General features: G+C 43.6%; 1 protein-coding gene across 3 annotated transcripts; it reads left to right on the forward strand.

The window, feature by feature from the left end:
• The first annotated feature begins 1,443 nt into the window (after window positions 1-1,443).
• LOC120949109 (protein glass-like) lies at window positions 1,444-14,753 on the forward strand. 3 transcript variants are annotated; one of them, XM_040366123.2, is made up of 6 exons: window positions 1,444-2,729; window positions 5,063-5,193; window positions 9,120-9,253; window positions 11,691-11,813; window positions 11,903-13,381; window positions 13,507-14,753. In XM_040366123.2, exons 1-6 carry the CDS (start codon window positions 2,690-2,692, stop codon window positions 13,577-13,579), a joined length of 1,980 nt encoding a protein of 659 aa, XP_040222057.2. In that variant the 5' UTR covers window positions 1,444-2,689; the 3' UTR covers window positions 13,580-14,753. The 3 variants fall into 3 exon arrangements, with proteins under 3 accessions (XP_040222057.2, XP_040222058.2, XP_040222059.2); XM_040366124.2 differs by having other exon boundaries at window positions 11,906-13,381; XM_040366125.2 differs by lacking the exon at window positions 13,507-14,753 and having other exon boundaries at window positions 11,903-13,385.
• Window positions 14,754-14,774: the final 21 nt, after the last annotated feature.

Below are 14,774 nucleotides of genomic sequence, written 5' to 3' on the forward strand. Positions count from 1 at the left end.
AACAATTGTAAGATGATAGTTTCTCTCTAGAGTCATGATATCTTCCAAACCCTTTTCTTTGATAGTGTGATAGACATTAATTCGATCGTTTTGGATACAGCAGCAACGAAATGTCACAGGAAGTTCCTGTTACAATGTAGAGGACTTCCTGCGGATACAAGACTGCCGGCAAAGGACATATTTCGTGTGCTTTCGTGGTCCGAGTTCGTGAGGGCTTTACCCGATCGAAAGGAAACACTTTAAGAAGTAAATCGAAAAAGCAAAATGCAAGAAAAGAAGTATCAAATTCATCCAGGTTGGTGATCATCCAGTATCATCAGGTGCCTACGAGGAGGTAGCAAGCCATTCGCTTGGAAGGATCAAATAAGTTATCGATCCCAGGGTAATGAGCAGAATGATGAGCAAAAAGGTTTGAAGTGAATATAAACAGAAGAACAATCAAACAGTAGAACTGGATAGAGATGTAAAGGGTAGAAAGTGACGAAAACGATGAATACAGTAACGTTCAAAAATTCTTATCAAGCAATTTAAGTCGTTGTTGTCTTCTGTACACAAAACTAGCAACTTTGCCGTTTGCAATATGTCCTTCTACTTTATATCTAGAATAAATATATTGAATTAATTTGAGTGTATTTTTTATTTTTCATGATCGATCGTTGACAAATATCACATGAGGTAGAGTAGGTTGAAAGATCTTTCATTTTCACATTTTATTAGAAGGCAATTTTTAGCATTTACCACCAACATATTTGTTCTGTAGCATATTCGGGTTTAAAAAATTGAGAAATATCGTCAATATCTAAATGGATTAAAATGATGTTTACAATAAATCAAAATATATGCCCCATAATTCATGGTTATGTAAGATTGAAGATGTATGGATAATTTATTTCAGTGCATTCTTTAAACTCATTCCTACATTAAAAGGGTGAATAACCATTCTTGCCGTTCTCCGATAAATAAATCTGCATGATTGTGAGGAAACGGAAGGATATTGATAAAATGTATTGAAAAAGTGCTAACATTGCAGTTTGATATAGCGGACTGATCTATGTTTGGAGCGACTTTTCATAGGAACGAAATTTAGAGCGATCCTTAATATGATCTTTTGAATATTATTTGGAATGGTATTGGAAGTTTAACAAAAAAATCGGTACGTACTGTACCGATGGCGCAGGCTGGTCACATCATTGGCAGTATTCAGCTTACAAAAACAACCATCACCACTACAAAGGACAGAGTGAAGACAGCCCCAGCACGCAAACTAACTCCACATTACCATTTCTCTCTCTCCTTTCCCCTCATAATCCCCACTGTCACTGTTTGCATATCGTGTAACATAGAACCCCTCCTCCTCCTCCCCACCCTCCCTTCTACCTCACCCTGTCGCATTCGTCACATTTATGCTAGCTGCATCGAATCTGCTGCCGGTTGGTCCTAACAGCGTCATGTCGTGGTCGTGGTCGTGTCGTTGCTGTTGGCCGGCTGGAATAAAATGGAGGTGGCAGTGTTTGCTGGTGTGGTTTTAGTGTGTCCCTGTTACTTGCAGTCTTATGCTATAGTTGGACACTACAATGTGAAGAGAAGTTCCTGTTCATGCATGCGCCGCTCTTTCGTTCGTTCGTTCGTTCGTTGGTTGGTTGGTTGGCTGGCGGATGGAAGGGATCCGACCACGCTGTTTCCTGCCTCGTATTTCGCTCTTTTCGTTCCGCTGTTTCGTCAGCGACGATACAGGGAAGAAGGGAAGAATCGAACAGCGCTCGACCAGCCTATCCGATCGAAGCGGCGTGTGTTGGTGTGTCTGTCAAAGGAGCGATGCCAAAGGAGGGGTTGGAAAGGGCCGATGTGGTGTTGTGTCCGTCCGGTTGCAAAGGGATAGTTTTCGGAAAGTTTTCCAACAGCTCATCGTACGAAACCGTCCTTCAGTCCTTACCGTACCGTCCTTCCGAGAGTATCGACGTATTCGTCGGTGTCGTCGACCGTCTTCTTAGGCACTTTGCGTTCGACTGTGTTTTTATCCTATCCTTCCACACCTTCCATGAAACCCTTTCACCTGCGTTCGTGCTTCTACTATATCGATTTTTGGTTGCGTCAGTGTTAACTCTGCCTGGTGTTGTGTTTTGGCACAAGTGTTTAATTCGTTTGCGAAATATGCAATGATGTGCAAGGGCAAATCGGAAGCAAATGGAATAAGCGGCATTCGCCACCGTACCCTCTAACATCATGCCCTTGATGCGAAGGTACAGCGATCAAAGCGGCACACTGACATGTTACTGTCCGATCTACGCCAAAGTGCAGCGGAGAGTGCATGTGGTGCAAGTGCAATCGGTGCAAACAGGAAGCTATAGCTATACAAGTGATCGCAAAGTGTTTGCGGAACCCCAGGTGCCTTCGTACGGTGGAGCATTACAATTGTACAGGATGCGATCCGCTGATCGATTAATGGAAGTGAAAGCGAGTGAATTATGATACTTACTGGTCGGTTGACTTCCGATGTGTACGGTTTATGGGTGGTGCTATTTGCTGGATTAAGCTGATTTCTCGCATGTTCGTTTTGCGCATTAAATATGCTGTCTATGTTAAGAAGGAGCGACTGAATGCCATTCCATTTTGTGTTGTTTCTTGTTTGAGCAGTTAAGTTATTTGTTTGTGTGGTTTGCGGTGGCTCACTAGTACTCGTGCGTTTTGGATGGTTCACACGGAAGAGCACAGTAACGCGTTCACTCTGGGTTAGTATTGCTTTGGATTAATGAGCATTAGTGTTTTCAACATATCCATACATAATTGATACACTAGATACATAGACCAAGCATTGATTTAATGAAGAAATCAATGTTAATAAACTCCGACTTCTGCTAGTATGGCATAATAAGAGGCTGAATGTCTTGTGTACAAACGTTATGAGTCAATCCAGTATCGAAAAGCCTAATTAATATAATAATTTTGGGACATAATTCATAATTTTGGTTCTCTTAATTTAGGGACATTTTCTTGATCTCTTCTTGTTATGCCGGGAACTTACAGGGGTTTCCAGTGGTTCTCATAGTTGTGGGACACTTCTTTGACTCTTTCCTATGGGAAGGGAAATTCATGTGTTGGAAATTGGACTCTATGGCACACCTTTTGAACAGGCTCTTTGGAATTTCCTAAAGGATTTGTCCAACAAGGGTGCTAGAGAATCCAATTCCCATTACATTAAGTTCATTTCACGTCAATAAAAATAGTTAATAAAGAAAATGTTAATAAATTGTCCCACAGCTATGAGAACTCTTGGAAAACCCTCCCTTGGAAAGGAAAATGATCTTGTTATGACAGGAAGTGAACTCTACGCAACCTTTTTTGGACGACTGCAATAGGAGTTTACAATATGACACTCCAAATATGGTGCTATAGAGTTTAATTCCCTTCATATAAAGTTCATTTCATGCAGAAAAATTCAAGAAAGTGTCCCAAACTTATCTAAAGTATCCCCTGGTAAAACGATGTCGCCTAGAAAAGAGGTTTAAAACGCTCCTAGACAATATTCACAACAAAAACAAAAAAATGTTAGCCAAGCATAGAATCTCATATTAATATTTCTTTCGTGTAAAGATATCGAGCACAGATGCACTGTATAGGAGGAATTTAGCAACCAGCGAAAATTGTCACCAGTTGGTAAAAAACTAGATTAGACAGTATAAGAACAATATAAGCAAATTAAGCGAAGAAAAGGAAAATAAAAGTGATAACATTTTAAGAGCTAATTGTCAAAGCTTTTTTGAATTACGATAGACAGAAAACTGCAGGTATAATGAAACATTTTGCCAATTGCATAGAATTAGCGGATGTTGAAAAAACGATAGTAAGCATAGTAAATGTGTTGTGTGTTGCAAATAAATAATAAAACCGTGTGTTATTTCTGAATAAGAAAGTAAAAAGGCAAAGTTTATGTGTGGAAAAGTTAATTACAATGAAATATACTGTAAATATAATCGAAAAACGATACCTGAATATGAGAGCAATAAGCTTGAATTAGATACGCTGTCTCGAGCAACCATATTAGAGATGTTCTAGTTAACTTTGGATTACAAAAATTTAAACACCTATTTATCTTACTAATTTTGTTAAACCGACATTTTTTGCAGATCAATAACGATAAAATCCTTCATATTTAATCAATTCAATTTAATTTCGTTAGTTTTGTTTCATTCATAATTTATGTAATTAGTCCAAGAACTTGTAATACATACATATCAACAAATATGCTTAAAGAATTGAGCGGAATAGCATAAAACCTGTTTTCCGACCCAAACAGTACAGGATTTTAACACGTTTAAAGATTGTAAAGTAAATGAATGAAATCAATTTTTATAAAATAAGTAAGGAATGGTTTGAATTGTTTTGTTCTGGCAGGCTAGTTTCGGTACTTTCGGTAGCCCAAATGATTAATAAAATGTTAAGCAATCCAACACCAAACGGAAACAGATAATTCCCAGCGCTCTAGCAGTGCAAGTTACGCCCCCTTTTCCGCCGAAAGGGGCGTGTTCGATTGAGGTGTACACTGCAAAAATAAGCTTGCCGTACACCCGCCGTGACCTGCACCGGTCGGCAGACATTCACGAATTAAATTCCAACAGGGCAAATTTGCGTTTATTATTGGACCATTAATAATTACCTCGTTTATGGCTAACATAACTCCTTAACAATCGTACAACAATCAGTATATTTTTTGTTTGATTCAAAATTCGATTTGTTATTATCAAGGCATGTGTAAGAGTTCTAATCAAATGAAATGCTTGTACGTAACAAGCAAATTCGCAAGAGGAAAAATATGTTTGCACATCTCAAATACACAATAACATTAAACATATTAAATAAAGAAGAGTTTCGATGTAACATCGAACGACACTTTACCAATCCAGAAGCATCACGAATCCCTGCAACCCACGCCCCAGCATGCTAATGCTTGAACTTCAAAATGCTGCCAGATCCTGCTGAAATGGTTCCTGCTGTTAAGCACCGCCGATGGAGTGTGTGCTGTAATTTAATGATTTTACTTTCGCCTTTTTGCCTATATTTGCAGAGTTCAATCAAATACACGAAGGTGGAGCCATGTATATATCATGTGGGAGTACGGATAGTACTCCCATGGAGCCGGAAACGGGCTATGTCCCGAACAATCCCCTCTTCGGGATGCCCCTCGACAGTCCACAGGTGAGTCCAAATGCTCGTGTGTGTGAGTGTTTTATGGTTTTCTTCGCAGCATCTGAATCGCGCAGGACACCGCGAACGAATTGCAATGCTCGATGTAATGCTCGCTGTAACATACCGACGACCGAAATGAGTTTCTACGCCTATCTTCTTTACGCGCATAGCTCTGCACAGTAGGATAAAGCTGTTCTCACTTTTGCATAATTCACCCGATTTGTAATATCTGAAATTTCACATTTATTGTGACGAATCTCAGCATTACTTTTTGTGAACCATAGCTCCGGTTTAGTTCTTCGGTTGTGGTTCATCGTCACGCGTCGTGTAACGGCGTCTCGGTTACTATCATTACCCAGTGCCATAGAAAGTGTGTGTGTGTGTGAGCATTAGAAACAATTTACAGGTTAATTTTAATTATTCGTAAAGTGTTTCCCAGTTTGGAAAGTGAAACTTTGCGCATTGCACTGGTTGGTTGCGAAAGATAAAACGATTGGTGCTATATGAAGATCAAACAAGTGTGTGGGTTTTTAGTATAATTTGCAGAATTGGTTTTGTGGGTAGTGTAGTGTAGCGTAACAGTACGTTGTGCATAAGTTCTTCCATGAAAAAAATGTTTAGTGTAAAATAAATGTTTTCATTTTTTTTTGCCATTTTTTCGGAAATGATGTCGTTATCTTATGGATGAGATGTGTTGTTTCAGTACTAGTAGAGTTTTGCGTTTTTTCTTTCTTAAGTTTCTTCTTGATAGCACGTACAATACAATTAACTAAAATCAATGTCAACGAATAATTGATTTCTAAAAAATAACACCTTTAGTAGTTTTATACATTACCATTGTGAAATGCTGCCCTACTTAATCTAACATTGTTAAAACATTATTTGGGATTCAGATACAATTTTACTTTAGTTTTCCTTTGATTGAATTGTAGTGAAGTGAATGGTTATCATTCATCGTTCGAAATAATCATTTCTTATTACCATGTGTTATATGTATTATAAATAAAAACTGTTCGCAAAATGTAGTAAACGTCAAAAAAACTACCATCTTACAAAAAAGACATTGTCATTTTTATTTATTACGGTCAACAGTGAAGGAAGTTGATCTAAAGCATGATAGGCTACCAAAATCTACCATGATGTTAGAGAAAACAAATTGAAATAGTATAAAATTTTATCATATAAATAAATTGAGTTCTACAGAAACACAGTTGTTTGAGTTGTGTGGAACGTATTCAAAACAACGAGTTTGTATTCAATAACAGACAAAAGCACCGGCATTTAGAGGATAGTTGCTATCATTCTCAGTTTGGATTACAAAGTTTATGAAGTTATGAAGTTTATGAAACATAAAACCATATTTGTTCATTTTTAGCACAATTTCCTCCAGCTAGTGCAGCGATATGAGCGTGTCTGAGATGACATTGTTTAATTTAATTTAATTTGATTCATTCATTCAATCAATTGCAGTATTGATTTAAATGCAGTGCAAAAATGATATTATAATGAAAAAGTTTCATTCAAAGTTCCATGAGTTGATAATGATTTTATTTAGCCAAGGTTTGTGTATGGTTGTAGTTCATGGAGAGGACCTGTGTACCAAACGGAATAAATTAAACTGGCTAAAAATTATATGCCCTTCAAAAATATAATTCAAACATCGAAATATCAGGCTTATGAGTTCTTTTCACAATTCCCTGGGTTCTATTATCGTGCAATATGAACAGGACATCAATCCCTAGCATACAAGTAAATATGGCAGGCTTAGTTCCCGAAAATAAAATCAAATGAGCATTTGTATGGACACGAGCAAGTGGACAAGAGCAAAAATGAAAAATGTGGTTTGATAATACAAGTTTTCTGGTATTGCAGTAATATTGTACCTCGTTGTACAGCTCTTGCTGACCTTTAAGAAAAAAGCGTGTGAAATTCTTTGTGGTGTCATCGCTGCTTTTGCCAAAAGGAGACAAAGTATCGTACATTGCTTTCAAGCGTGTACATCTTTTGCTAAGCTGATCACAAGACTGTTATGCCAATGGCTTAAAACAGACATTCACGCGATGGTGTTGTAACAAAATATTGTGTAACCGGTGGTGGTCACCGTACAGACAGATAGGTAAACGGAAAAGCAAACAACGACCAGCTACTTACATCATGAGAACACATTGTACCTAAATCGAAGCTGGCCACTGGTAACAGCCTTACCCCGATCGATGTTTACTGAGTTACAGGTTTAAGCAAATCAAACCGTTTTAGGTCGGCAGCTCATCCACAGTACCGGTCTGGATCAGCCATCAGTGGCCATCTTGCATAGAACGTAATGTGCAAGTATACGACAGTGTACTGGCAGTGTGCTAATTTTGTTCCTATTTTGCTAGCGCCAACGCCCCGATACGTCACGGACCTAGCACATCACGTGACGGCATGTCCTTTTTTACGATCCTAATAAGATTATATTTTGAATCGGTGCTCGTTTGTTCCTGGAACCGCGGCCCGTCGTACGCAAAAGCTGTGAAGAGACGGTGAGAGCTTGCGAATATCTATGCCGCCGGAATTGGCCACCCATAATAACCGACAACATGGCGACGGATAAATCTGTTTATTCCGCGTTGAACTACTACTACTGGTAGCACAGTCGACAGTGGGTGGAACAGGTCGGCCGTTGTCGAGGCAGGATGGAAGGCAAAGCTCATTTAGCATGTGTCCACGTGTCCCGAGCGGAACGTTTACGCAATAGCATCAATGCCGCTATTTTACCACCCATTTTGTGACAGGCAAAGGAAAAGAACGGTTTATGATTGTATAGCAAAATTGCACTATGAACAATTAGAGTATAGCTGCAATATTTGTTCTGCATCTTATAAACACAACATGGGCCGCCATTCTGCTGCGGCCATGTTATAGTTGGTATGCCTGACAGTTCTATTAACAAACACACAGTTTGTTACAAGTTCTCTGGAGTGATGAGAGCAAGTTCGAGCTCTTTGGGAGAAACACGATTTTGGACAAAACCCGGAGAGGCATTGGCCGATAAAAAAAACAGTAAAGTATGGAGGTGCCAATATCATGGTGTGGGGATGTTTTGCGTGGTCTGTGAATCGGCACGTAAAGTTGGATTGTAAGACAATTTTATTCTCCAACAATACAACGATCCTAAGCTCACAAAACCATTGCTTACTTCGGTGCATCGCGTACCATACGACTAGAATGGTCACTCCGAAGCTCAGACTTAAATCCTATTGAAAATGTGTAGTCTATTCTGGACCAAAACGTTGAAAAGGGCGACGTGACAAACCGTAAAAAATATTTGAAGCTCTGGAGAAAGCCTGGTTCAATTTGAAGCACTCAACACATTCAAAACCTCGTTGGTGAAATGGTAAAACATCTGACAAGTTTTGGCTTGGACACCTCTATAGAGTGTCTATCGTACGGGAAGAGGACTTAATGTGACGGAAATCGCACTATACGGACCCCTATTATAGACAGGTTCGTGTGGAATCCAGTAGCAATTTCCAATGTGCCCGTCCGAAAAGGGTGCCGTAGCATCCAATCCCTTTAAGTTCTCATCCCTTAACAAAGAGTCAAGAAAGTGTAAGTGAACGTGCAAAAAGTGCATTGTACAGTGTGCTTACTAAACGTAACTAACTCCAAGTAAACTTTAACGCGACACACCGATTGCTTTTCCGATCACTTTGGCTGGCTTTTATCAATGCAATAAGTTTAATTTAAATAAACATCAGCACAGCAGACAATAAAATAGGCAAAGCCCATCATCCATCCATTCATAACGGTCCGTGTGCGAGCACACATTCACACGGGCTCTATTTTATTTTATTTTATCTACTTTTTGCATGCATCATAATAAATGTAACGTCAACATACTGACCACCACATACTCACCCACCTTTTCTCTCCGTGGCCATCTGTCTTTCTAGGAATGCCCATCGTCCTGTGGTGGTAGTGGCTGTTCCAGCTGTCAGGAGAACACAGCATCGTTGCCCCTTGCGGGACTGCACGGATCGGATTTCAGCGACTGCGGAAACTGTCTCGACCACAGCGGTGTACTGAGGTAAAACATTGATGCGAAACGAAAGTCAACTCTAAAGCTCCCTCCCGAAAGTCACAAAGAGGGACAAAAGTGTCCACAGTTTCGGCAGCGCAGCGCAAAAAAAAAGGCGCAACATTTAGGCGCAGGCACACACGCACAAAAAAAAGACTTAAACCACAATGCAAAACCGTCGCAGCAAACCCGGTAGGGACCCGGGATTATGGTGTGGCAAGGGGAGCAGGAACAGCTGGGAGCAGGAAAAGAATAGTTGACGACGAATAGGAAGAAAATGGCGGGAAAATAATTTTAGAAGCTTTTGCGCAGCGTTGCGTGCTGGGGAGACGGCGAGGTCGGAATGGAGAAGGTTGCCTCAACCTATGCTTCATGTTGGGCGTTGCTGGGTGGAGAAGCATGGGCAGCATAAAACATGTCATTCAGTTGGTAAACCGCACGCTTCTTGCGCTGTGAATGAATGTCCCACCAACAACGGATGGGCGACTCCGGACCCTCCGAACCCCTTCCAAACGGGAATTATTTCAACCGATCGGCAGTTTTACAATGGACATTCGATTCTGGGGCTGGTCGCTAGTTTTCGCATTCACTCGGCAACCGTGTGAATTTCCCCCCGGTTCAGCTCAACTTCACCTCACGCTAGATTAGATTATGTACTCCTGTCAAAGGAATAGCATTTCATTTTAATTATCTCTTCACCGGAGACAATTTTCTCTACTTTCCTTGCCGTAGCTGGTGGTTTTGCGTGTGAAATAATCGTCGCACATAGGAAAGGGCGAGTCTATTTTCCTCCCCAATGAGACCCACTGTGAGCAAATTGTGTCCATCCATGCAGCTGCATGGATTACTCGGTAAGCGTGGAGAGCCCTTGGCGGAAGGCGCTATCGAGTTACTCGTCTTGAAGATGCATTGGCGAAGCTGTAAACCGATCGGCATGCGAACCTCGGACGGCATGAATGGGGCTTAATTTGCGGCCTGCCCGGTCACGTCGCTGTACGTTCGACTAGAACACAGTCGAACCGCGGTGTTCAAATTAAATCAGATTAAATTAAGTGCGAAAACAACATATCATAACAACCGGTAGAAACGATGGCGCATTGCTGCCAGCATCATGCCGATTTCCCGATGAAAAAAATAAAACCATAAAAACTCTGCTAAAGGATAACGAGGCCGGCCTGGTGATATGATCGTCAACTCGTACGATTTAACAACATGCCTGTCATAGATTCAAGTCCCGAATGGGGACCGTGCCCGTAAGACTGGCGTAAGACTGACTATCCTGCTATGGACAGTGAGTAAGTCAATGTAAGCCAAGCCCACTAGTACCCAAGAGGTACCGTTGTTGGTTGTAATGCCAAAACAGTAGAAGGAGATCCCGGCATGAATTTACGATCAGTTTCAGATTCGGCATGGCTTCAAGATCACTTCCAATATCGTAATGGGTGCAGCATCAGTCCCAGTACCAGTTCAGAAACTCTTCCAGGACAGGAATAATTCAGAATCAGTTCAAGGACCGATATGAATTGGAGATCTGTGACAGGACCGATAAGCGTGGGAAATCTATCTCAGGACCGTTATAGGTCCAGTATCAGTTCCTGGACCTGTATGGGTTATGTATAAATTCGAGCAACGGTGTGAGTTCAGGACCAGTTCCAAGAATTAGTACAGAGTAAGCACTAATCATAGAAGCGGTATGGGTTGGGACATGGTTTGAGGATCAAGTACAGTAATTTTATGGGTTCAAATAACAATTTCAGGACCAATATGGATTTCCGACTTGATCCAACGCCAGTGTGGATTCAGGATCCTGTTCTCATTCCGATATGGGAAGAGTATCAGTTCTTGGCCAGATATCAAGACCAGCTTTAAGGCCGATAAAGGTTCAGAATCAGTTACATATTCGGTATGATTTCGGAATCAGTTCCAGGACTGAAATGGGTTGAGAATCATATCCCGGGTTGGAAAGGTTTCAAGACCAGTTCCAGTATCGTTATGGTTTCAGGAGCAGTTACAGATTTGGAATTTGTGTTTAGGATCAGATACACTTCCGGTAATGGTTAAGAATCAGTCTTCTTTTCCTTTGCCGTAATGCCTTTTTCCACACCCTGAAGTACTTCAACTATTTTGCTTAGCTCATTGACCTATTACCACGAATGGAGACCCTAAGCGGTCACACAAATGCAGACCGTTCTGAAGAGTGAGAGTTTGTATGAGGAATTCTAAACTAGAGAAGGATTGAGAGGCAAATTGAATTGTGAGCGGGTTTTTTTCTTCGGAGCCCTTCGAGACCTCGGTTGAGGCCCCACGTGGTCTCTTAGTTTGGCTAAGCTATTTAATTGGGACAAATTAACTAATAATACAATATACAATATATAATACGTTGCAGGTAACGAGTGCAAGCATCTTTTGTGTCATTTTCACAACCCTTTTTTCTCCTTTCAAACAGCTCACAAAGCAACCTTGGCAGCTACTGGAGCGAGGACATGAGCACATTTCCCGGCCTGCCTCCGCTGGACATCGATCCACTACCGAGCTTGTTTCCCTTTTCTCCCTGTGGTGCTTCCTACAAGTGAGTAATCGTCCCCGTTTTCCGTTACCGTGCATATCGAAGAGGACTTACCTCAACATACCACCTCCCTCTCCTACCTCTCACCTCAGTAGACCGGAGCGTCCGACGCATGACGTTGCGGACGTGTTGCTGTCGCTGAAGCACGCCGTTCTGAAGCAGAGCCCAGACCCGCCACCGATCGGTCAGGGGCAGAGCTTTGCCACCCCGCAGGCCTCCCTCTCGTACACCGTCCATCCGCAGATGCTGCTGTCGCCGGCCAGTCACCATGGGCACGGATCGCATGCGCACTACAACCAGATGCCATCGCAGACGGGTGCCCCCTACAGCACCAACTATTACGACTCGTCCTGCGCACAACACTCCGCTCCTCCGATGTATCCCAGCATGAGCGTCAACGTCAGCATGAACATGACAATGCACGGGTACGGTGCGGAAGCGTCCGTCCCCATGCAGTGCTCCCAGATGCAGTGGGGAGCGCAGAATGCCGCCTCGTCCGTGAACGTGCTCTATCCGCCACTGCTCAGCCCGGTGCCGTACCCTCCCGGCACGACCTACTCCTTTACTGCGGACTTTCGCCCGCAAAGTCAGCCACCCCCTCCGCCTGCCTCCGGAGGCTCGCTGTCTCCGCTGGCGCACGATTCGTCGCGCAGCTCTTCCACAATGACTCCCCAGAAACAGGTTCTGCCGCAAGCGCAAGCGCAACATCTCCAACAGCACCAGCAACAACAACAAACACTTCAGCAACAGCAGCAACAGCAGCAGCAGCAGCATCAGCAACAGCAGCTCCAGCAGCATCAGTATTACCAACATGCACACCATGCCCACCATCATCCCCAGCAGCACCAACAGCAGCAGCAGCATCATCATCACCACCACCATCACCACTCACAGTCGGGTTCGGCGGCCGTATCGCCCAACGCCGACTGCACACCACCAAAGAGCACCACCCCGCCCGACTTTGGCACCGTCGTGGACCATCAGTCCACGCCGCCAACAACCACCACCTCGGCTGCGGCAGTTGCTGTGGCGGCGGCATCCGCCGTGGGATTCGCGGCCGCCCTCAAGATGAAGGCCGAAAGTCGTGTGCTTGGTCTGGGCTTTGCGGACACCGTCGACCAGCGGACAGCGGCCATTGGCGAGGACGACGAAGAGGAGGACGGCAGCGGCAGTGGCAGTGACGGTGCGGCAGGCGGTGACAGCAAGCCAAATCTCTGCCGACTCTGCGGCAAGACGTACGCACGGCCCAGCACGCTCAAGACGCACCTGCGCACACACTCGGGCGAACGGCCGTACCGCTGCCCGGACTGCAACAAGAGCTTCTCGCAGGCGGCCAACCTGACCGCACACGTCCGCACGCACACGGGCCAGAAACCGTTCCGGTGTCCCATTTGTGATAGGCGCTTCTCGCAAAGCTCCAGTGTTACGACGCACATGCGAACGCACTCTGGCGAACGGCCGTACCGGTGCCGGGCGTGCAAGAAGGCGTTCTCGGACAGTTCCACGCTGACGAAGCATCTGAGGATACACAGCGGCGAAAAACCGTACCAGTGCAAACTTTGTCTACTAAGGTAAGGGGCCCACTGGTAGCTTGATGTGTGTGTTTGTCCTTCCACAGGAGCAGCTGTAGAAGGCAAAGCAACAGCATAATTCGAACAAATCCACTCACCTTTCTTCCCTTTTTCTTCTGCGTTAGATTTTCACAATCCGGCAACCTGAACCGTCATATGCGCGTTCACGGCAACAACGGGCAAGCGCTGATTACTTGACACCAAAAAACGTCACAACTTTCGTCTGCATCGTCCGTCGGTCACGGCAGTCTTCTGCCAGCACACTACCACCGTCATCCGTACCAGTCCTATCAGCATCACCAATACCAGCAGCAGCAGCACCAGCAACAGCACCAGCACTATCAGCAGCAGCAACAGCACCAGCAGCAGCAACACCAACTCGCCGAATCCGTTTCAACGGGACATCATCTTGCCGCCCACTCGGCGGCGGCCACGGCAGCGGCAGCACAGTACTTTTACAACCAAAATGCAGGCAGCTTCCACCACCATCACCATCACTACAATCGCGCCTGCACTTCGATTGCTGCCAGCTCGGCTGTGTCCAGTGCTGCCAGCCAGAGCAGTTCCGGCATGACTACCGCACATCCGTTCAAGTCACTTCCGACGGCAACACAGCTGTCCTACTTCGAGGAGTACCACCACTTCCAGCAGCAGCAGCAGCAGCGCACTAAATACGAGGACAACCTGACGTTGTTCGGGAGGAATAATTTTGTGAATATATTTTAACTGGATTTTGTTAGAACAGGAGAAACAAATTAAGGACAAACGCGAAACAGTCCAATGCGAAACCACACTCTGGTTGTACGATCATTGGTCGCTATGGTAACAAGCCTTTTGTTCGCAATTTAAACAACCCCCCCCCCCCACCCATCGCCGTGAGATCTAGTCATCCAACTCGGAGGCCTGTGTAGTGTTAGGCACTGACAAAAACCAGGACGATTCCCAGCTTTGCTCTTAAAATGATATCGTTGCAATACGATTGATATTGAAATACAAAACGGCACAGACACTTCTCGGACGCGGCAGGAGACGGAAGTAGGAATATTTAAAAAAAACGAACAAAGAACGCATACTTACTATACTTAGCATTTAATTAGAAACTAAGCTCAGTTCTGAAGTCTGTTTTGTTGCATCATTCCGAGAATACTCAAAGACAGATGCGCTACATCATGCATCCACAACAGCAGTTACACGTGTAATCGTAGCTCGATTAACAGGTGCATACAAATCCGTGCAAGCACTAAGATTGAGAAGAAGCAGAAATGTAAGTAACATTTCTACAACAAAGATTATTATTAAATAAAACAAAAGTGTACAACCACCATGTACAAATCGTACCCATTCTACGCTGGTAAATTCAATACAAAATGGTAATTACTATACAGTTCCATTA

The sequence above is a fragment of the Anopheles coluzzii genome, chromosome 2 (assembly GCF_943734685.1).
Source record: "Anopheles coluzzii chromosome 2, AcolN3, whole genome shotgun sequence".
NCBI classification, from domain to species: Eukaryota; Metazoa; Arthropoda; class Insecta; order Diptera; family Culicidae; genus Anopheles; species Anopheles coluzzii.

Coding starts and splice junctions, on each gene's coding strand:
- LOC120949109 (XM_040366123.2), top strand. CDS start 2,690: ATGGTTCACACGGAAGAGCACAGTAACGCGTTCACTCTGG. Junction 2,730..5,062: donor CAGTAACGCGTTCACTCTGG/GTTAGTATTGCT, acceptor CTATATTTGCAG/AGTTCAATCAAATACACGAA. Junction 5,194..9,119: donor TGCCCCTCGACAGTCCACAG/GTGAGTCCAAAT, acceptor CTGTCTTTCTAG/GAATGCCCATCGTCCTGTGG.